The sequence below is a fragment of the Eurypyga helias genome, unplaced genomic scaffold, assembly GCF_000690775.1.
Source record: "Eurypyga helias isolate BGI_N326 unplaced genomic scaffold, ASM69077v1 scaffold11670, whole genome shotgun sequence".
In the NCBI taxonomy this organism is placed as follows: Eukaryota; Metazoa; Chordata; class Aves; order Eurypygiformes; family Eurypygidae; genus Eurypyga; species Eurypyga helias.
In genome coordinates, this window is record NW_010227674.1 from 20,535 (window position 1) to 40,767 (window position 20,233).

Here is a 20,233-nt window from a genome sequence, read left to right on the forward strand (position 1 = left end):
GGCATTGGCTCTCTTGGTGATGGGGGAGACTTCCAGCATCTTCTCACAAAAGCCACCCCTGTAGCCCCCCAGCTACAAAAACCTTGCCACACAAACCCAATAGGGAGCCACAAATTACCTTTGCAAAACTCTCTAGCCTCTCTTAACACTAAAAAATGGTACGTGTGATGAGGAAAACACGGTAATCTGCTATTCTATAAAACAAGACCACTTCAACTTTTCCTTTGTAAAATTTAGTTTTATTATATACCATAAGTGTAAGTTGTTTTCAGTCTTGAGGTTTTTGGACTGGTGTTATAGTGACACATTTTTAAACAGAGGCAGTACTAGCCCTTGAGCTACAGAAGTAGCATTTATGCACCTGGTGAGTTAGGGTTGGGAGGGAACAGGGCAAGTGGGCAGAGAATAGAAGGGTGTGTTTTGAAATTTGCTTACATGAACACAGATATTGACGTTGCAGATTATGCAGATCAGTATTGGGATATCAAACAAGATAAAAATAGATGGCCTTGAGAATAAAATTAATAGAAAAATATTCAATTTAAAGTATGGAATGCACATTAAGATGCTGAGGAGATTGGTAGCAAGAATTTATGCTGACAGCCAGGAGGTCCTCAGTTAAAAAATGGGGTAGGAATTGGTGTTTGTACCCTCAGGGATCTGAATGGCTGAGCTGTTGATGCATGGTGGGGAATTCAGTCCTAGATGTAGCAGATTGGAAAAACTGTATAAAGAGTGTTCAGATCTGATCTGAAAAGTTATATGCACTTCTTATGTCTAATGCTTGAAAAGGTTCAGTTTAAATTGGCAAAAAAAGATGTAGAAGAAGGTCAGAGAAATGGACAGCATACTTGGGTAAATGACTTAGAGATTGTCCTGTTTAACTTGGCAAAGCAAAATCTGAGTTTGAGTTCTCTTTACAAGTGCTGAAGAAAGCAAGTAAGAATAGGAGCTAATTAATTAATGGCTGTTCAAACTTAGGGACAAAGCTGGAAATTAATATAAACCACTCACAACTGTGTTAGTTCAGAAATTAGACTACATGGTGTCTAACAGGTAAGAAGATTGTGGTTCTGAAGAAATGGTAAGGAGTAAGGCTACTGACTATGCTTTGAAAATGGAGCTTTAAAATATTAGTTATGTTTGTATAATGAAATGTATGACTGTGCAGGGATACCTATTGAAACAAGGGTCGTTAACATTAGGGTTGTATCCTAAGAATAGCAAGAAAGTGTACTTTTAATTGGCCCTGTCCATAGAGCTGCGTTAATTCTAGAGCTAGCCTTAGTGTCCCTGCACATAACGGTTGTTTTGCCTGGCTGCCATCAGTAGGGGAGGGCTGGATTAGATGGTGAGGAAAATGCTGTTCAATTCTGTGAGTGCAGGTACTGCTTGACTGGGTCAGTCTGTATCGGAATCCCCAGTAAACCAAGCGTTTGTGGAGCCACAAAGTACTATGTTAACTGAGTATTTCATAATTTCCCTACTATCGTCAGGGCCTAGGGCTGAAAGGAGAGCGTGTTAATCATGCTGATCTTGGAGCTGCTGGCCTGTCTATGGGAACTGTTAGCAGGGGGGATGCATGTAGTACTGATGGCTGTCTGTTACGGAAGCATCTCTGCTGGAAACAGAATTGAGGTCATCAACGTGTTTCATGTGAGCGACTAGAGTAATTGTTAGAGGATAGCAGCAGGGGGATGTTACTGACCTGAATTGTGTTCAGACCACTGACCCTGGCGAGGGTGCATCTTGAATGGCTCTGTAGCGACTGTGAGCTGTCTTTCGTGTACAGCAAGCCGGTTTAAATGTTCATTCTTCTTTAAGGCCATTCTTCTTGGACACACTGAATAGATGCCTTGCACAGTAGATAAAGGGTCAATATTGGTTTGGCACGGAGCAGAACAAAATCAAGCAGCCTCTGTATTCAGGCACAGCTGGCAGGGTATTTTCTTCAGTAGTTTTCATTTAGGTGGCATCTATAGAGGACTTTATTGAAATATGGTATTTAATATCGCCCTGAACTTGCAGAACAACTGGTTTATTGCCCCCACCAGAGAAGTTTGTTCATGGTGTATGACCCTGTCAGCAACTCTCTGTTAATTGTGGCACTGGAAACCATATTTGCATTTTTTAATGTAACTTAGTGTCCATAGTAGCAACAAAATAAATGTTTTCTTTGACCTCTTAAATATTTTCTGTATGCTATGTGAACTCAGAGTCACTTCAGATTATTTCCCTGGAGAACAGGAAAGGAGATCCAACTAAAATTTAGTTATTGTTCTTCTCAAATTAAATTGGGTGAAGTGAATAAGCTTGAAGTTGACCAGATCAATAGGTCTGTTACTTCAGACCAATGTCTGTAATCAAGCAGAGTGCTTTCAATACATTTTTCTCAGGCTTGTTGGAGATTTAATTTAATTAGGTATTTACTGTGCTCAGTTAACGGATTGAGCCGCTTTCTAGAACAGTAGCTAAGAAACAACATTACATATGGAGTTAGTTTCTCACAGGTCATTAGTAAATGAGGTAATCACTTATTTCTGTAGCGTGTCTGCAGTGTAGCAGCTAATTTCATAATGCAGAGGTTTATTTTACCTCTGTGATATTGCCATATTGAAAATAAAATCTATTTAAGTCTGGGCCACTCACTGCCCTAGGAACTGCTTAAACATAGCTGACCATAATCCTGAATCCAGTAATACAGATAAGATGCGGGGGAACTTCTGTACCAGTTCATGGGATTATTATTAATATTACATGAGAATAAGGTTGTAATCAGGTCAGCACTATTTACAACTGCTGGATGTAGTAACGGGCTTAATTAGTAGTAGAAAAAATTGTGTTCTGACACAAAATCTGTTGTATCCAGCAGGGCAGTCAGATGAGCAGCACTGATACAGCACATGAACTCCATCATAACTGCAAAGTAGGAGTAGTGGGGGTTTTAATTACTGCCCACGAAAGTTGCCAGATGAGTAGTGCCTCCACACAGTCCCAGGCAGCCCGTTGGCGTAAGAAGCAGTGGGTGTGGGCAGTGTTCGGGCTGCCCTGAGGCTGTTCTGAAGAACAAAGTCTAAAGTGAAAAGGCAGCTGCAGCTCTGGAAGTCTGTTAAGTCTGTTCTCTGCTGCATAAGCCATATGTCAACTTGTTCAGTTAATCAAATGCTTGTAGTTGTGAGAATTAGTCTGTGTCTTCTCCAGATCCAGCTGAATTCACCAAACTGACCAGAACAAAACCAGACTTAATATTTTAGTTATCTCTGGCTTCAGACCTTCATGAAAACATAATCTGCAGAGGAGTAGAAAAGTGCCATTTTAATGCATGAACCCTCCAGCTGCCCAGATTTCCTCCACTCCAGGAAACTTCATTTTAGCATGAGGGCTCTCCCAAAATGCCTTGTTCTTGCGAGGTGTTGAAACCTACCCAAACCACAGCAGGAGTCAGATCCTTGGCCTCGCCGGCATTCTTGTGCCCGCACTGTTCTCAGATGACACAGAGCTGGCACAGGCTGCTCAACTGTCCTTGTTTTGGCGTCATTTATGTTGGGATCAGAAGGTGGTGTTCCAGAGTGCTAGAGAACATGCATATCTTATGGGTCTTTAGGGTTTATTATCAGCTTGCACAACTCAAAGTGATCCTTGAACTGTTCTGTCTTTTGATGCGCACCAGAAACCTGAGGTAGCAGCCAAAAGCTATTTCCATTCTCCACCTCCTTCAGTTGCATGGTATTTGCTAATGCAGCAGTATCTCCACTTAGCTGTTAACGAACTAGAGCTTTGCTTCTGTTTCCAAGCTTGTGTGCAGATGCTCAGTGATTAATCTGAAATGAAGTGAGAAACAGCCTGGGATAGGCTTACTGCCCTTGCCTGGTTTTGTTTCCGCTGTGTGCCGGCCTCCTTCAGAACACTTCAGTTGTGCTCGGGGCTTTTAAGGAATCCACCCGTCAACTTCCACGTCACATCCTGCCATGTCCTTAGTTTTCGTTGCTTTGCATCCTTTATAGAGGTGCAGCACCCAGATCTTTCTGCATGGAGCGCCGCATGAGGGACTTGTGTCTGAAAGGTGTCCAAAGCAGACGAGCGCTTGCTTGGTAAAACATTTATATCACCTAGTGCACTGTAGCCTCTCCTGCTACTTGAAAAAGCTGTATGTGTAAACCCTAGCAGCATACCCTTCCTCCCATAGCTTGTTGTGTCTGTGCCTTGTTCCCTTTCTCCTTGTTCAAACTGCAGATCGACTTTCAGGTCTGCCGGAGGAGTAGTGCTCCTAGTGACATGTACGTTCTCACATATTTCTTGGAAGTAGACGTCTTTGCAGATGCAGGAGATCCTGTTCATGCCTCCTGTTAATGCAGGTCTAAGCTTACTCAACTCCCGAGAATTCACTGAGGAGATAGCCCTTATAAATACCAGGAAAGACTTCTTTACCATACTCAGTCAACCACAACAGAGCTGTAGGAAATCAGACCGTTTTAGCTCAGGTGCTCGTGGTTTTAGCGGGGATGAAAATGATCAGACTGAAAATAATCACCACGAGGCCTCCTTGGGGGTTTAGTTAGGGGTGCTTTGGGCTGGGAAGGGTCCTCACCACTGAGCAGGTTGAATTGTCACGCTGGTATTTCATTTTCCATCTTCCCCTCCACATATTTGCGGTACTTGTGAATGAAGTAGGAAGTGGGAGAGGTGTATTCACTTACTGTGTTTTGTTGTACTTCATCTTCCTCCTTTGTATAACAGGAAAAAAAATGGAAGCGGTATTAAAATAGTGTGAAAAATGTTGTTACTTGAAGGGTTCAAAGATCCTGCTTGATGAAACAGGTCACAAGTAGGGTAGAAAGACAAGAATCACTGGCATGACCCTTATTTAAACTGCTTTAGGAACAAAAGCAGCAGGTGTCCTTTGAATGTGGAATTCGGTGACAAAACCAGGTGGTTGTAGCTGTGTGGTTTTACTTAGGATATGTTAACAAATCATGGAGTTGTGAGTACGCATGCGTGAAATACAAAGTGTAAAAACCTGTTTCTTAGATTCATGGTTGTAGATAAAAAGAGTATTCCACCAAAGTGTTTTCTGTAACCCAGTATGCCTTTCTGCAAACATATCCATGATGCCCGTTAATCACTTATGAAGTCTTTCATAAACCCATTACTGTAGTGTGTCAGCCCCTTTTCTCTTCTTCTCTTGCTGTCTTTTTATTTAGTTGTTAAGGTAACCGTGAGAAATTATAATTTTTCCCTAGTTCCTCCCCCCGTTCTCAGCATTGAAAGGAAGAAGTTAGAAATGCAGCTAAGCGATTGGTTCATACTGCTGAACATCAAATATTAATAAGTAAAATTTCCAGTTATTTGTTTGTATCAGTAAATTGAGGATGTCTGTTTGCACCTCACTTACCTTGGTATCTAGCCTATCTATTACTCTGAAGTCTAATGGCTCTCTTGGTTTCTCACTTAATGCCCCTACTCTTTCAAAGGCTACAGCACTTCTTTACTTCTATAATTTGTTGGACTTCCTCCAGCTATTTAGATCTTTCCTCCTTCCTTTTTTTTCTTCATTGTAGATTTCACAGATGCTTCCCTGGAGTTCCACCTCTATTCTCACCTCCTTTCGGTTTTTCTGATCATATAATTAGATCTGTCTGTCAGCCACTTGCCATCTCAATTTAGAGTTTTAGGACTTCACGGCAATTTTTATATCTTTCTGGATGTTTCTGTCTTTAAACTAGTATGATGCAAGGGGTCAAGAAATCTTTCTTTAAATTCTTCGTTGTTATTCCTCCCCAGCTCACAGATCCACAGTGGAACTTTTTTGGTCTTGTTTCTTTGCTTGTATTCACACATGGGATTTTTGTCGTCTGTTTCCTGTAAGATACGTCCTTCTTCTCCCATTTCGGAGTGTTCATTGTGTCTCATGTGCGGTACTGCAGTCACCTTCATTCTAGCAATAAATGTAACCTTCAGAATAATTAATATTTCATTAGTAACAATACTTAAAGCTGATGAAGTATTGAGCAGGGGTGGTCAGATAATTTTTAAATCATAGTTTTTAAACTGGTCTTTTCATGATTTAAGCATTCACCAATTCAGAAACTAGCTCTTCTGAACTCTTTTTTTCTTTCTTGATTCCTGTTCTTTGGTCTTCTTTTATTTTTACTTTAGAATTACCAGTAGCGTGGAAAGTACTTTCTGAGGAGATGGTGCATACTGCGCTATTTACCATGGAGGTTTTGGGGACCAGAAATAGTTACCTAGGCTGTCTCTGGGCCATCCGGTGCGTGGGCAACCCAGTCATGAGACTCCGGCTTGGTCAATGTGTGAATTGTGAGATCGGTGATTCTACAGGTCAGACAAACTTGCCCTGTTATCCTGCTCAGAATTACCATGCAGTACCCAGCGTTGCTAAAGTTAGTGCAGTTATTTATAACGTTTAGTTCAGCATGTAATTTCTCAAATGAAGGCCTGAATCAGTAAATACATCAAGAAGCATGAATAAGCAGACAGTTTCCTTAAGTTGTGGTTGTTTCTGTGATACAGTATTAAAGCTGTGACTTGCCAAGATTGATAACTGTGCTGTGCTCTGAGCTTTCTTTTATAAATGCTTTCCTGAGCAAAGTCTGCCTGGCTACAGACTTAGCTGTGTTCATTTTTCTTTCTGTTGCTGATGCTGTTTTACAGATCCTTAAGAATAATTGGCTTTGTAATCATGGCCAATAGTCGCTGCTTAGTAATAAAACATAGACTAGGAAACCTATCTGCATTAAAGTTTTATAAAATACTGCCCTTATGTAAGGTGGTTTTAAACTTTGGAGTCAGTGAATGCTCAGTATTTTAAGCAACTTCAACACTCTGTTTCCTGGTTGCCCTTAAATTTAGAATGTTACTTGCTTTTGGACTGAAATCTTCCAGGACTAGCTTCTGGGCATAAGTGAATATTTTAGCAATTTTTAAGTCAGACATTGAGGCAGGGATTTGATTTTATGAAGAATGCATCCCTAGCGGTTTTCCTGGTTGTTTGTTTTCAAACAATGTTGTAATTTAAGCACTTGGGGAATTTAGTTTGGAACACCCCGGGTTAAAATAAATAGTAATAAACGTGATTTTGATTTAATGAAGTTTTGGGGTTGCTGTGTCCCCACTCCCCCCGTATTAATGCCACGGTACAAATCCTATCTGCACTGGCATTCCACATCTGGAAGCAGAAACATGCATACTTGGTTTATTTTGGTTTTATGCATATCAGCAGGCTGAAACGATTGGTTTGCATCAGCAGAGCACTTCTCTCCTTAAGGTTTGCATTAGTGCAGCTGCGCCCATGTTGAAATTATATATGTCTGTATGAACAAAGGAGGCCTCAGCTGCAAATATGTAGAAGATACATGCTATGAATGTGCACTTTATACGCTCTGCTCAGTTTAACTTCATGATGTAATTACAGTTAATATGTATAATACTGGGGCAAGCATTCATGTACATTTTTCAGAAGGTTGCTTTAAACATTGGGGATTTGATTTGAGGCTTTGTGTGCTTCCTCTTTTTTTAAACAGAGACCAATTGAGTTGTTTGGATTAATTTTGTTTAAGGTATAGCACTCCTCCATAACTCAACAAGGAATTTATGAGTGTAGTTAGCCCTTACGTGCTCTCTTACTGTTGCCACCTACAGCCCTTTAATAGTAACATTCAATTGTTCTCTCTGTTACGTAAAACACGTGGATTTTTTTATTTTTCTGTAATTTGCACATGCCTAAAAATTCTGTTATGCTGACAGCAAGTCTTCAGGCAACCTGACCTTCAGCTTGCATGTGGCTGAGGGAGAGCCAGGGGTACCCTTCAGGGAGGTAGAAGCAGACTGTAGGGGATCATGGGAGGCATAAAGTGCTGCTGTGGTGACTGGAGAGAGTTCCGGCTTGGACTCTTTCCTCAGTGCAGTAGGTAGAAAGGATCTGTATATGTTGTGCAGAAGACATGCTGGCTGCCACTGCTGCAAGCAGAGATTGCTAAAGCGCTGACTGGTAAGCCTGTAGCTGAAGAAAACCTAAGCTTTAATACAGCTTTAGTGTTGATATTTCTTACTAAGGTATTTCAGCCTGCTTAATCCATTCTTTGAGCAAATTTATTTAGTGTAACATCCCACTTCTTTTAGAGAATAGTAATCAGTTGCATTTCATGCCATAGGAGGATATCAAACGGACTGGACTGCTATTTCACTGGACTTCTGGCAAAATTTCACCTGTTCTGTTTTTGCAGGTGGACTTTTCCAACAAAATCAGCAGTGAACAGTTCTTTCCGGGGAAATTGCCTCTTCAGATGGTTTCCTTCCCTTCTCTCATCTGACACTCTTTGTCTGAGACTCTGTGGGAAAAGTGAGCTCTGTCACTTTACCCTGTGGCATAATTGTTGTGTTAATTGGACCATTTATTCTTTGTTTGTTAAGAATTATTCCCAGGTAAACACTATAAGCTTTAGCTTATGTTTAGCTATGGTTTGGCTCCTGCGGGCTTTTTTTTTTACCCTTTAGTCCTGAAAATCTTTTGACGTCAGTTCTGCAAGTGCCTAATGTGTTACAAGGACTATGCAGGGTTTGTAGTGTATGTTTACAGAGAGCCTCTGCAGAACGTTGGTTGAGTACTTCGCTGGTACTTCGCTGGTATTTTCTTCTCTGTACATTACCCACTATATGGTAGATGTATGTAACTGCAGTTTTGAAGGCATGATTAATGTTCGAATTTCATAGAATCATAGCATCATAGAATGGTTTGGGTTGGAAGGGACCTTAAAGATCATCTAGTTCCAACCCCCCTGTCATGGGCAGGGACACCTTCCACTAGACCATTTCTTTCACCTTTAAATATGATAGAGTCATCCTGAGATATATTTATGTCGAGAGTTTTTTCAACACTGGTGCTTTCTTCGTTTGACTTGTTTAGGCGTTGTAATCTTAGGCTGCAGTATTAGCTTCACCCCTGAGAGAATAATTTCTATACATGTAGTACAGCTGCACTGAAGGGGTTATATAAAACAAGCTGAAACTTTGAGTAATTACTCTACAATATTACATCCGAATTATTTCCACATTGCAAATTGTTTAAAAAAAATTACAACAATGGAATTTTAAAACAACATCCATTCACCGCTCCCCACATGAAAACTTCACGGCTATCACAGGACAAACTGCTACTGTAGTAGCCAGAAGCAATGAGGCTTGGCTAGACAATGAGAAAAACTCCAAACTATTTAACCTTATGGTTTAAATAGTGGGGGGAAAAAAAGTGGAAAAACCATAACATTATGTTTTGTTGTAGGTTCGGGAACTGCAAACACGTTTGCAAAGCGTGCAGGCAACAGGCCCGTCCAGCCCGAGTCGTCTCACTTCTGCCAACCGACCCGTTAACCCCAGCACGGGAGAGCTGAGCACAAGCAGCAGTAGCAATGACATTCCCATCGCCAAGGTGAGCTGTTGTGAGTTGCAGTAACGCTCCTCATTATCTGGGAGAAGCAGGCTTCGTTTTGGGTTTATCTGATTAACTGGGAGGTGTCTAGAATCCCCAGATTATTCGGGGATCCTAAGCAGGCCCATGAACTTGAGCTGCAGGAAGGAATTAAGTGCTAATGATTGTAATTCTCTTTGTTACAACACAGGCGTCAATTTTACAGTAGTTTACTTCAGGTTTGCAAGCGTAGCGAGTGAACAAATGCATTTTGTGTAATCTCTGCGGAGCGTTGAGTTCCTGTGTAACATGTGCAGCATTCTGACTTACAGATTGCTGAAAGAGTGAAGTTGTCAAAGACAAGATCAGAGTCTTCGTCATCTGATAGACCTGTCTTAGGATCAGAAATCAGCAGCATAGGGGTAAGGACTAATAATTATGTGCATGTGTGATATGTTCTGAAGATGACCCACATTCCATTGAAAGCAGCACTGTTTTCTGACGAAGTTAATATATGAGCTAACTGAAAACACTTCAAAAGTTATTTTGAGAAAAACATTTTAACAGAGAATATTTCACACAGCATTAAGATCTCATTTTGTCATAACTGGTGGCTAGAAAATATTCTCGGAGTGACTTGAAGAGGATAATTTTGGAGTCAATTCCTCCAAAATACTATTCTTCAAGAAAAGACTGTTCAGTTGCATTTCACAATTTCCAGTCAACAGAGAACTGGATTCCGCTTTCTAATGCCAGTGTAAACCCATAACCCTGTTGTTACTATGTGTTAATATTTGTTTCACTGAAGAACTTAGCTCTGACCTTTGGCTAAGCTTTCAGGAAAGCAGACAGCTTGCATACTAGGCTTTTTAAATGTGTGATGAAGTACTGAACTTCACCCTTTCCTTAGCAGAATTTTAAATCAAAATAGATTCTTAAAGTGGAAACTTGTAAATGTTCTATTCCATGGAAAATTCATAGTAAGAACTGAATAATGAATGCCTTGAAGTGAGTGCCTGCAAGCAGATGCAGCTCTCAGTGCGGACTGCCTGTGGGAGGGATCCAGTGGTTATCTGTTCACAATGATGTATTAACTGTCCTGTGCAGGTGTCTAGTACTGTGGCAGAACATTTGGCACACTCCCTCCAAGACTGCTCAAACATCCAGGAAATCTTCCAGACTCTGTATTCGCATGGATCTGCTATCTCTGAAAGTAAAATCCGAGAATTTGAAGTGGAGACGGAGAGATTAAATAGGTAAGGTGAAGAGTTACGTATGCTCATATGTGTTGTCTGCTATGCTATTAGCTTTATTAAAGTTAGTACTTTTTAGCCTTTTTGAACATTTAATTCAGTCCCAGCTCAACTGTGGCAGCTACAGATAAACATGGAATGTAATTGATGAACAGAAGATTGAATCATGCTGTCGTGGTTTAACTCTGGCTAGGAAAATACAACAAATTCACAGGTTCTCCCTCTCCTTCCTGCAGTGGAGGGGAAGAATTGGAGGTAAAATAAACAAAGAAGCTCCTAAAGTTGAAATAAAAACTATTTACTAATTGAATCTAAATGAATATATGCAAATATTACTAATAATAATACTAATACATGCCCCGAGCATGACGTACTATGGAATGAAATACTCCCTTGGTCAGTTGGGGTCAGGTGCCTGAACTGTGTGTCCCAGCACGGCCTGTAGCGAGACAGCGAGAGCTGGGAACGCAGCTGCAGGGTCAGAAGGGGAGAAAGACCTTGAATTCAGTGCAGGCATTGCCCAGCACCAGCTGAGACCTGATCAGTGCTGCTCTCTGCATCCAGGAACAGCTTCCTAGCAGCCATGGCAAAGGGAGTTAAGTCTTTCCTGACTGAACCCAGCACATTCTCCACCCTTTATTTCATACCATTTACATCATGCTCAAGTCCCATACTATTCCATAAATTCTCATTAACCAGCTCCCCCTTTCCCATCCCATCATACACAGATACAATTCCTTTCATCTGTAGACCATCTTGGCAAAATATCCATTGGCCCGTGACTTCAGGTTCCATCTGTTGTGGTCATTTAGGACAGGAAAGGTGAAGTGTTGCGTGGGATCGTTGGGCGCTGATGCCAATTTAGCTCATAGAATCATAGAATAATAGAATCACTAGGTTGGAAAAGACCTTAGAGATCATCCAGTCCAACCGTATCTGTCCACCAGCTCAGGTCACTGCTGCACCTCTGGCAAGGCTGGACCTCTGTAGGTTCAGGTGATGTCTGCCAGAGTGATTCCTACAACACAGAGCTCAGAACAACGGTTATTTGCAGCAGTTAATGGCCATCATGCAATTTAATTTAAGGGCTGTTTTCCCCCAGAATCAAATCTCCTGGAGGTACACATTGGACTTCCCCATCTTCTCTCATTCCCCACCAAGTGCATCCAGGTCCTTGAGTGAAAGCAACCCCACAGATGGGTTTGCACTTGCCTGAGGCAGGCATAACCCCGAACGATTTTTCCAACCAATTTTTCAGGGACTTTGTCTCCTTCTACAGTACGTAAAGGTTTTGGTTGGGCAGGGCCAGCACGATTGGCAGATCCTCTGGTGTTGACTAACCAAGTGGCTCTTTCCTGACTAAACCCAGTACACATGCTAAGGATTCTTTCCACTAGCAGGACAACAGTTTGGTCATACATTATTAGATCAGCACAGCACCTTCACCTGTGACGATTTGCAGTGTAGAGTGTCCTTCTCTGTGGCTGACCAAGTAAACATGGCATCTTTTGTCATAAGACACATCACTGCTAGAAATAAGGATTCCTGTAACTTGCTCTCCATCATTCTGGAAGTAGCTTGTTTTGGTTTGTCCTGAAGAAGCAGAATTACACCGTCAGCTGTATCAATGATGGTACTGACCTATGGTGGTATGGCATATATACCAGTAAATAGACTTGTATCTGCAGAATAAAGATTGCAGGTTTCTGATTGCGGTTAAAATCCTGCTGCTGCTGTCCTTCAGTAAGCACTGTCAAAACCAATGCTTCCCGTCCTCTTCGGCACATAAAATCAAAACATTTTTCCTTCCAAGCTCTCTCTTCCTCTTGGCTATCTCAAACTTAGTCTGATCAGTACAATATCTCTTTTATTTGTAGCTTGTGTTTTTGTAGTGCTGCAAAATGTGATCCTTTTTTTCTTCTTTTTTCTTTTCCTTTTCCTGTGCGCTGCACAATTATGCTTTGACAACGTGTATCCTTATTAGGAGGTGAGAGCTGTAGCAGCTAGGGAAGTCAGGGCTTTATTCTGATTGCTGAATTAATGGTATACTAGCCCTTTTCCTTCTTCTTGTGTTTGTTAAGAAGTCAGTGATTTTAGAGTTCTAGATGGCACTGATTTCTTTGTTAGCTACCTGTCCAAATTTTTAAATCATTTGCCTGTCTGTTTCAGTGTATGTCCAACTCTTAGGATTGGGTGAAGTACATTGATGTGTAGTGCAGTCATCAGCCCCAGGAATAAACAGTAATACTGAAACACTGAAGCCTCACTTTCAGATTCAGCGTTAACCTCACTGAGGTTACAATTATTACAATTAAGTTCTGATGTGAGCTTCTGTTTGAGTATTGCCAGAACTTTTGAAGATTTCATTGCCTCATTGAAACTTTGTTCATGTTTTGGAAGTTACCTCTCTAAACACAGCCAAAATATTACTTCACATGAGACAGTTACTCTAGACGTTCCAAAGAAAGGGAGCATTTAATCAGTGACATGATCACTGCACACACCCACACACTGCACTAACGAACATGCCACTTAAAACAAGAAGCGAATGTAGCAGCAGGGAGCAAGGAGTGGAGGCAGAAAAATTAAGCAAAAGGTTAATAGGAAACTGCCCTACAGAGTCTTGTGGGTACAGAACAAGGGAACAGCTTTCTGCTTCCTGCTGTTGCACAGCGCTATGATTACGGTTTATGTGAAGAAGAGTAGAAGGAGAACAGACTGTCCTAAGGAAATTACTATTCTCTTGGCTCTTGACATGAGACGCAGAACTGATAGATTTTCCCGTCTTCATTAAAAACCTTATGTAGACAAAATGGTATTTGTTGTTCTACATTGTGATTGTTCTGGAGTTTTCAGGACAGTGTCTGCAAGCTAAGGTTGAAGGTTGCAAATCACTTCCTTTTCTACAGCCGTATTGAACACTTGAAATCCCAGAATGACTTGTTGACAATAACACTGGAAGAGTGCAAGAGCAATGCCGAGAGGATGAGCATGCTTGTGGGGAAGTACGAGTCCAACGCCACAGCCCTCAGGCTTGCACTGCAGTACAGGTATGTACCTACACAGAGGGCATCTCAGCCAGAAAAAGAGGGAGCGGGGGAGACTCGGTACAAGCCTTTGAGAGTAAAATTGTTGTTCTGCCATAGTAATACTGTTTGTCTCCTCCCTGAAAAAAAATGTCCCTTTGGTTGAACTGCTTGACAAACTACAGAACTATTGATACGAGTGTATTTCAACCCTAGCTTACCAGCAGAGAAATAGAAATGTAATAATAAAAATGTACAGATTTATTTTTAATTTTAAAATACCCATTTAACATTTGAATTAGGGATTGTGTGGAGACTCAACTGTCTCTGCTCTATCTGGTCTTAAGGAACAGGTTCTCTGTATTAGGTTGACGTCTTTCACAAGACCAGTGGACCAAATAGTATTGTACTCCACGTAATTCACAGTGATTTTATAGTACATCAGTTGGAATTTTGGATTAATTTACTTAGTGTTTGGGTACAAGTAGCTAAATTTGCTTTAAACTACATATAAAAAGATGGTGGTGTTTAACTCCTTCAACTGCAGCTAATTTGTAACAAGCAGTTCTGGTCTTAAGACAAATCTGTGCCTTTTAAAGAACGTATTCTGTTACTGTCAGCCTTAAGCAAATTACAAGGAAGTGTAAATTGCAAATAGGAATGTAATGTATATATTTTCAAAAACATTGGAATGCAACAGGAATGAGTGACTCACAAGTGTAGAAGCTGGTGTGTTGCAAGGAGGAAAATCTTACAGCCAGGATGAAGCAACAAGTATTTTTCTTGTCTTTTCTTTTATTCTTACTAGGATGCTTTGTATGGTATAGTTATATAGCATAGAATACAGTATTTTGTATAGTTAAAAGGCCTGAAAAATGTTTCACAAAAGGGATCATACTGAGCTCCATTCATATTGACTGTTTCAAACTTGCTCCTGGAACTTACTTCACATCAGGTCACTCTCTTGTTTGAACTTCTTAGTTACTTGAGGACCATCAGAAGGAAGTAGAGATTGTTGAATGCTTGTGATAGAAGCCATGTGTGTTATGTCATTTAGTACCCTTGCTACTAGACAAGTAGTGGGGAATCACGCAGTTCCTCAGCTACCTCTGTTGTTGTTGCTGTTGCAGGTATTCTTCTCCTCTAAATTACAGATATATTTTATGTGAATTTTGGTTTTTGTGCCTTGTTTTCTCTCTCAGCGAACAGTGCATAGAAGCATACGAGCTGCTGTTGGCATTGGCAGAAAGTGAGCAGAGTCTCATTCTTGGGCAGTTCAGAGCTGCAGGTGTTGGTTCTGTTGGTAAGATGTCAATGAATCACTTTTTTTAAATGGGGTTTTTTTGCATGTCAGCATTAGAGTTAGTTGTAATGGTGAATCATCTCATGACCCATCACTTAAGAATGCTTTCCAGTCTGTTCTTGTTTTTAACTGTTTAAATCATTTTACACACCCAAAAAATAGGGGAAAAAAAAAAGGGAGTCTGCAATGAAATCACAGAATTCACTAGCATTTTAAATTAGTGTACCTATACTATCACAAGGGGATCCCTGTTCTGGCAGTGGTAAGGCTGCTGCAGGCTTGCAACTGTACAGAGTGGAATCTTTAAACAATACTCATGAGCATATGTGGCTTAGGGCCATACAGCTGTGGTAACTGCAAGTACAGATTTTGTTCGAATCAGCAATATTGACCCCCCTAGAAGTTGAGTAGAGTCTGTGAAAAACTGGGATTAAGACAATAGAAAGGTAGCGCTGAAGAGTTACCAAAAAACAAAACAAAACAAAAATGGGTCTAGTTTTTTATCCCACATTTAAAATTGTAAAACATTCTATCTTACGTTTTACTGTGTTGTTGGGAATATTACCCTATATGTTCTGGTGTTTTCTTGTTTTGTGGATAGTTAATCTTGTGTCTAGGCGGTGGTGTTCTTTCATATGCTGCTCGCTAAAGTAAAAATGCGGTGTCACCGTTCGGAAGTGTGTGGAGCTTGATGTTGCGGCCGGCTCCACTTTTCTGACCGAAAGAGGTGTTTGCACAAAGAATGTTAGTCTGGGTTTTATAGTGCCCATTCCTTTTACTCACAGGAGAAGGTAGCCGAGGTAATCTTCAAGTAGAAAGTGGAGAAAGCTCTTCATGCTGCGCTGAGGCGTAGTAACTGCCTGGTTGAGACAGTATGACAGCCCTCGCTTCTCAGGAATGACTGAAATGTAAATGGAAAGCTTTTAGAGGCAGAGTGACCATCTGGCTTTAGAGCCACAGGACGTGGTCATCCTCTTGTTTCAGATGACTGCGTGCGCTCAGCCCACCGTCGCTGTGCTGCTAACCATGCCCCTTATGGTGTATCTCTTCCAGTGCCAGAGGCAGTCCCTTGTGTTGGCCTGCGCAGTGTGTGCCCTACACAAAATGTTGGAGTGGATGTCTGACATTTTCATCCACCTTTCTTCCAGATGCTGGTCATTCCACAACGTGCTGGGAAGCTTTCCCTGCTGGCAGAGATCAATCAGTGGCCAGCAAAAGTGAATTTAAGATTTCCTGATCACATAGGTGTCAGAAAGAAATCTTAGAAGGGAGAAGTGGTTTGGGTTTGAGCAGGGTTTCACCTCACATGCATTTTACGGAAGGGACTGTAGTTTAGTTTTCATATAGGTGTCTGTCTACAGGTCTTAATTATGGTTACAGCCCTGTGATAGAAATAGTGCCAGTTTCCCATTATATAACACAGCTTGTAGGAGTTTGTGTTTGGTTTATGTACATTTACTTCACTGTGAAATTCGATTGAAACACCAAGATAAAATAGCAGATTTTTGGCTTGAAAGTCAACTTCTATGTCATCATCTGAGTGGAAAATTTGTGGGAGTTGCTTCTGCATCACTTAGAGCTGGACATATCCAGCTGCTCTTAACAGAACATTCTCCCTTTCTTTTGCATTAATCTTATTTCTAGAGCAGAAGTATGGGTAATCAGTCTTTGACTCCAATAAGAATGAAATGAAAATGTGACATAGAGCAAACTGAGGGTTTTTATACTCTCTGACATCTTTGTGTTGGTAAAGTAAAGTTGGTGAAGTGTGAGTATGAGTATATTGTAGCTTTGTTCAGGCTTTCAGTGTAGCCACTAATGCGTGGTGACTTCAGTGACTTACTTGACTCCAGCTGGAGTTAGGACTGTAAGCATAGTGACAGTGCTGGTTTCTGTCCTGCCTCTGCAGAGCAGATGTCTTACCAGCTGCATAGATGCTGCATAACCACTAGAAATTACAGCAAATTAGCAAACACCAGTGCTAGTTTTCTGTTGCTTTAGTATGCGTGACTGCGAAGTCTGAAAGGCTGCTTCCAAGCAGTAAGACAAACTTTTCCAGCTGGAAAATAAACTGTAAGCAAGTGTTCTGGCTAGCCACTAGGCTTGAGTTAAAGGTGCTTGTGAGAAAAAGCATTGGACTGATTGGAGTAAGAGTTGTAACTTAGACTGAGGCTTTTCCAGTGTATTATCAATTTCAGCATCCTAACCTAATCCAAATGCACAATGCACACCCTTACAGACAGACAGGCTATGATAAAACATCACTTAAGATATGTACCCGGAGCAACAAGTACCTGGAGCTTGTGGCTGGGAGGGAGAGGCATTCAGGCCAGTAGCCCCTTTACCACTGATGCTGGCACAGACGTGAAGTTGGTTTTACCTTACAGATTGGTAATTTATTGTCATCATTTTGGTATAAACTGGGAGTACGTAGAAGGATCTTTACTCTTGCCTTAATTTCTGTCAACCTCCTCAAAGCTCTGAAACAGATTGTTTGCTTGAAAACTAGGGGACCAGACAGGTGATGAAAACATCACCCAGATGCTTAAGAGAGCTCATGACTGCAGGAAGACAGCTGAGAACGCAGCAAAAGCCTTGCTGATGAAACTAGATGGGAGCTGCGGGGGAGCCTACGCAATCACTGGCTGTAGCGTGCAGCCCTGGGAAAGCCTGTCATCCAACAGCCACACAAGGTAACAGCAGCTCATCTGCTTTCCTAATCCCCAAGTGTTTGGTTTCAGGCCAAAAGTTATGTTGTATTGTGTTTGCTGAACTACCTCCCTCACCTCAGTCCGCTGACTTCTTTGCTTTGATGTGTAAGTCACCATGCCTCAGTGGTCTGATTGTCTTTAACTTGAAGCAGCTCCAGCCAAGAAGGGTTTTGTATAAATTTGTTGCAAATGGGTGACTCTGAACTTTGATCTTCCTCATAAAGGGCAAAAACATTACGTTTGTTTTACTTCAGTGACTTTCTCGCTGTTTTATTAGAACCCAAATCATGTACTTCTTATTCATACCTATTGTATGCAGACAGGACAGGCGTATGGAAGACCAGAGATCAGAACTATGCTTCCATCACCATTTTGGAGTGCTCAAGAGCTGTTTTCTAAATGTTGCAAATCCAGCCATTTTGTTTCAAACCATTTCCTCTCCCTTCTCATTCCTCTTTTCCCCCCTTCCAAATTCTTCCTTCCCATGCTGTTCTTTCACACGTGGAGTGGCAAATGAACATCATGCCAGGCAAAATGGATTCTTCCAGGAAAGGCTGGATATTGCCGTTTTTCTGAAGACCTATAAAATAATGGAACTTAAATGAGCTATTATTGCAGCAGCATTCCAGTTCAAATACATCTGCTAGCAGCTTAATTTTGAGTCGTTGCCTGCCTGCAGTGTAATTGTACTCTCTGCAGTGAATATGTGTGCTTGTGTATGGATATGAATTTGGCAAGCATCCTGGATAAATATAGATGAACATTTTTCTTTTTAAAAGTTATTTTGGTTGCTCAGATTCACTCTAAAACTTAATTTTAATTCAGTTTTTGAGCCAGTTCTTTATTCAAACGCTGTCATTTTTTGACACTTTTAGAAGTTTATTTTAGTACTATATCATTTCCTCTTCTTGCTGATGCCTGCTCCAAAGGATATTATTTCCTGCCGTGTGACTAGCATGGAACAGCTAAAAAGTGAGCAAAAAGGTAACCTGAGGAAACATGGTCCGAATGTGAGGTAAATATTAATGTTTTATTCAAAGAAGTCATGGTGCAGTCTCAATCCAAGAAAGCTGTCTCTTTATTCAGAAATTAACGTGGCGGCATCTGCGCTAGTAACACACGGATCACAGTTTGCACCAGAAGTAGTTGCTGTCCTTGGGAAGAATTTTCAGATACTTGACTTGGCTCACTCTGCGCGCCCTTACGCAACATCCACACCTGCAGGTGAACGTGTCCTATGTGGCCACACACGGCAACACCTCTGCCCAGGCTGAGCCTGTTTTCCATTCTGTTACGTGAAAGGGTCTTTTCCAGTTGTCCGTAACTACCCGAGTGTTTTTCTTCCTTGTGAGACATCTGGTACATAATCAAGGCTTTTCTTTTTCTTGAAAACAATTAAGATAGTTCCAGTACTGACGGGGGAGATCTGAGGGTGTGCGTCCTCTTTTAGTGTTCGTTCTCCTAGCCTTCCACTGAGACGTGTTCGGTAGGAATGTAGTCTCTGTAGTCCTTGCTTTGTTGAACATAATTTTTGGGTTTTTTTCTGGGAGGTGGGAGGGCTATACAGGAGGGAAGTCTGTGTGTTTGGGGAAGAAAATCATCCCTCATGCTCATTATTTACCGTGAACTTCTGGCAGTCAGCTGGAAATGTGTGCACTTAACATGTCAGCTGAGCAGGGTATGACAAAAGTGGCATAATATTTCAAATTTTGTTGGTATAAACTCTGTCATGAAATGCAAACATGCAAATGTAAATGCTTCTGTGTGCAAGAGAGATGTTTCAGCTTGAGTCATTATCATTGGAGGATCCTTTTTTCTGGCGTGGAGCAAGATACTGTACTGAGTAAGGTAACAGTTGTTGTCTGCTTTGATATATGTGGCACATGAGAGAGAAAAGCTTCTCTCACTCACCCAGAGGGCACGCAGCAAGTCAGGAACTTGTCTTCTGGGCATCGTGATCTGATCATCACTTACACGTTGTCATCCCCCTCCTCTCCCCCTGCACCCAATGTCATTTGTCTTTGTCTAAACAGTCGTATCAGTTAAAATTCTTCTGAAACTTGAGCTTCTCCATGAAATACACATCTATTCTTCCCTTCTGTTCTAGTGATACGTAGTAGAGGTCTTTACAGATTTCTCCTTCCTGTGGACCCTGTCTCAAAATAGAGGCATCTCCTCTCCAGCTTACGGGCACCTGGCACTGTGCCAGCCCATAGATGGAAAATCCGTGTTGGTTCAAAAGGCACACGTTTTTTTATATTAGATTGGTAAATGCTCTATCTCGGGTTTAAAAAATCGGAAGATTTTGTCTTTAACTCTGCTCTCCCTGTCATTCTGGATCCTTCTTGTTTCTCTCCAGGATCATACTGCTTTTAGGAATTATCCTGCCTAGTTGCCAGCTCTCTCAGCCCTGTCACGCATGCTGCCTTGTCACTTGGCTCCCTGCTGATGTAGACAGACGGCGGTCCCACTGCCGCAGCCCTCCAGCCCTCCGTGATTGTTTGATGTTGAAGGTT

General features: G+C 41.4%; 1 protein-coding gene across 1 annotated transcript in view; it reads left to right on the forward strand.

Moving 5' to 3' along the window:
* Positions 1 to 20,233, forward strand: part of MCC (mutated in colorectal cancers) — a gene marked incomplete at its 3' end in the record, with an annotated part of 44,077 nt that overhangs the window by 19,072 nt on the left and 4,772 nt on the right. Inside the window, exons 5-10 of the mRNA XM_010157050.1 lie at positions 9,299 to 9,445; positions 9,757 to 9,846; positions 10,532 to 10,680; positions 13,587 to 13,727; positions 14,906 to 15,006; positions 17,516 to 17,699. Coding sequence (XP_010155352.1) covers positions 9,299 to 9,445; positions 9,757 to 9,846; positions 10,532 to 10,680; positions 13,587 to 13,727; positions 14,906 to 15,006; positions 17,516 to 17,699 — 812 coding nt within the window. The remainder of the gene's footprint in view (positions 1 to 9,298; positions 9,446 to 9,756; positions 9,847 to 10,531; positions 10,681 to 13,586; positions 13,728 to 14,905; positions 15,007 to 17,515; positions 17,700 to 20,233) is intronic.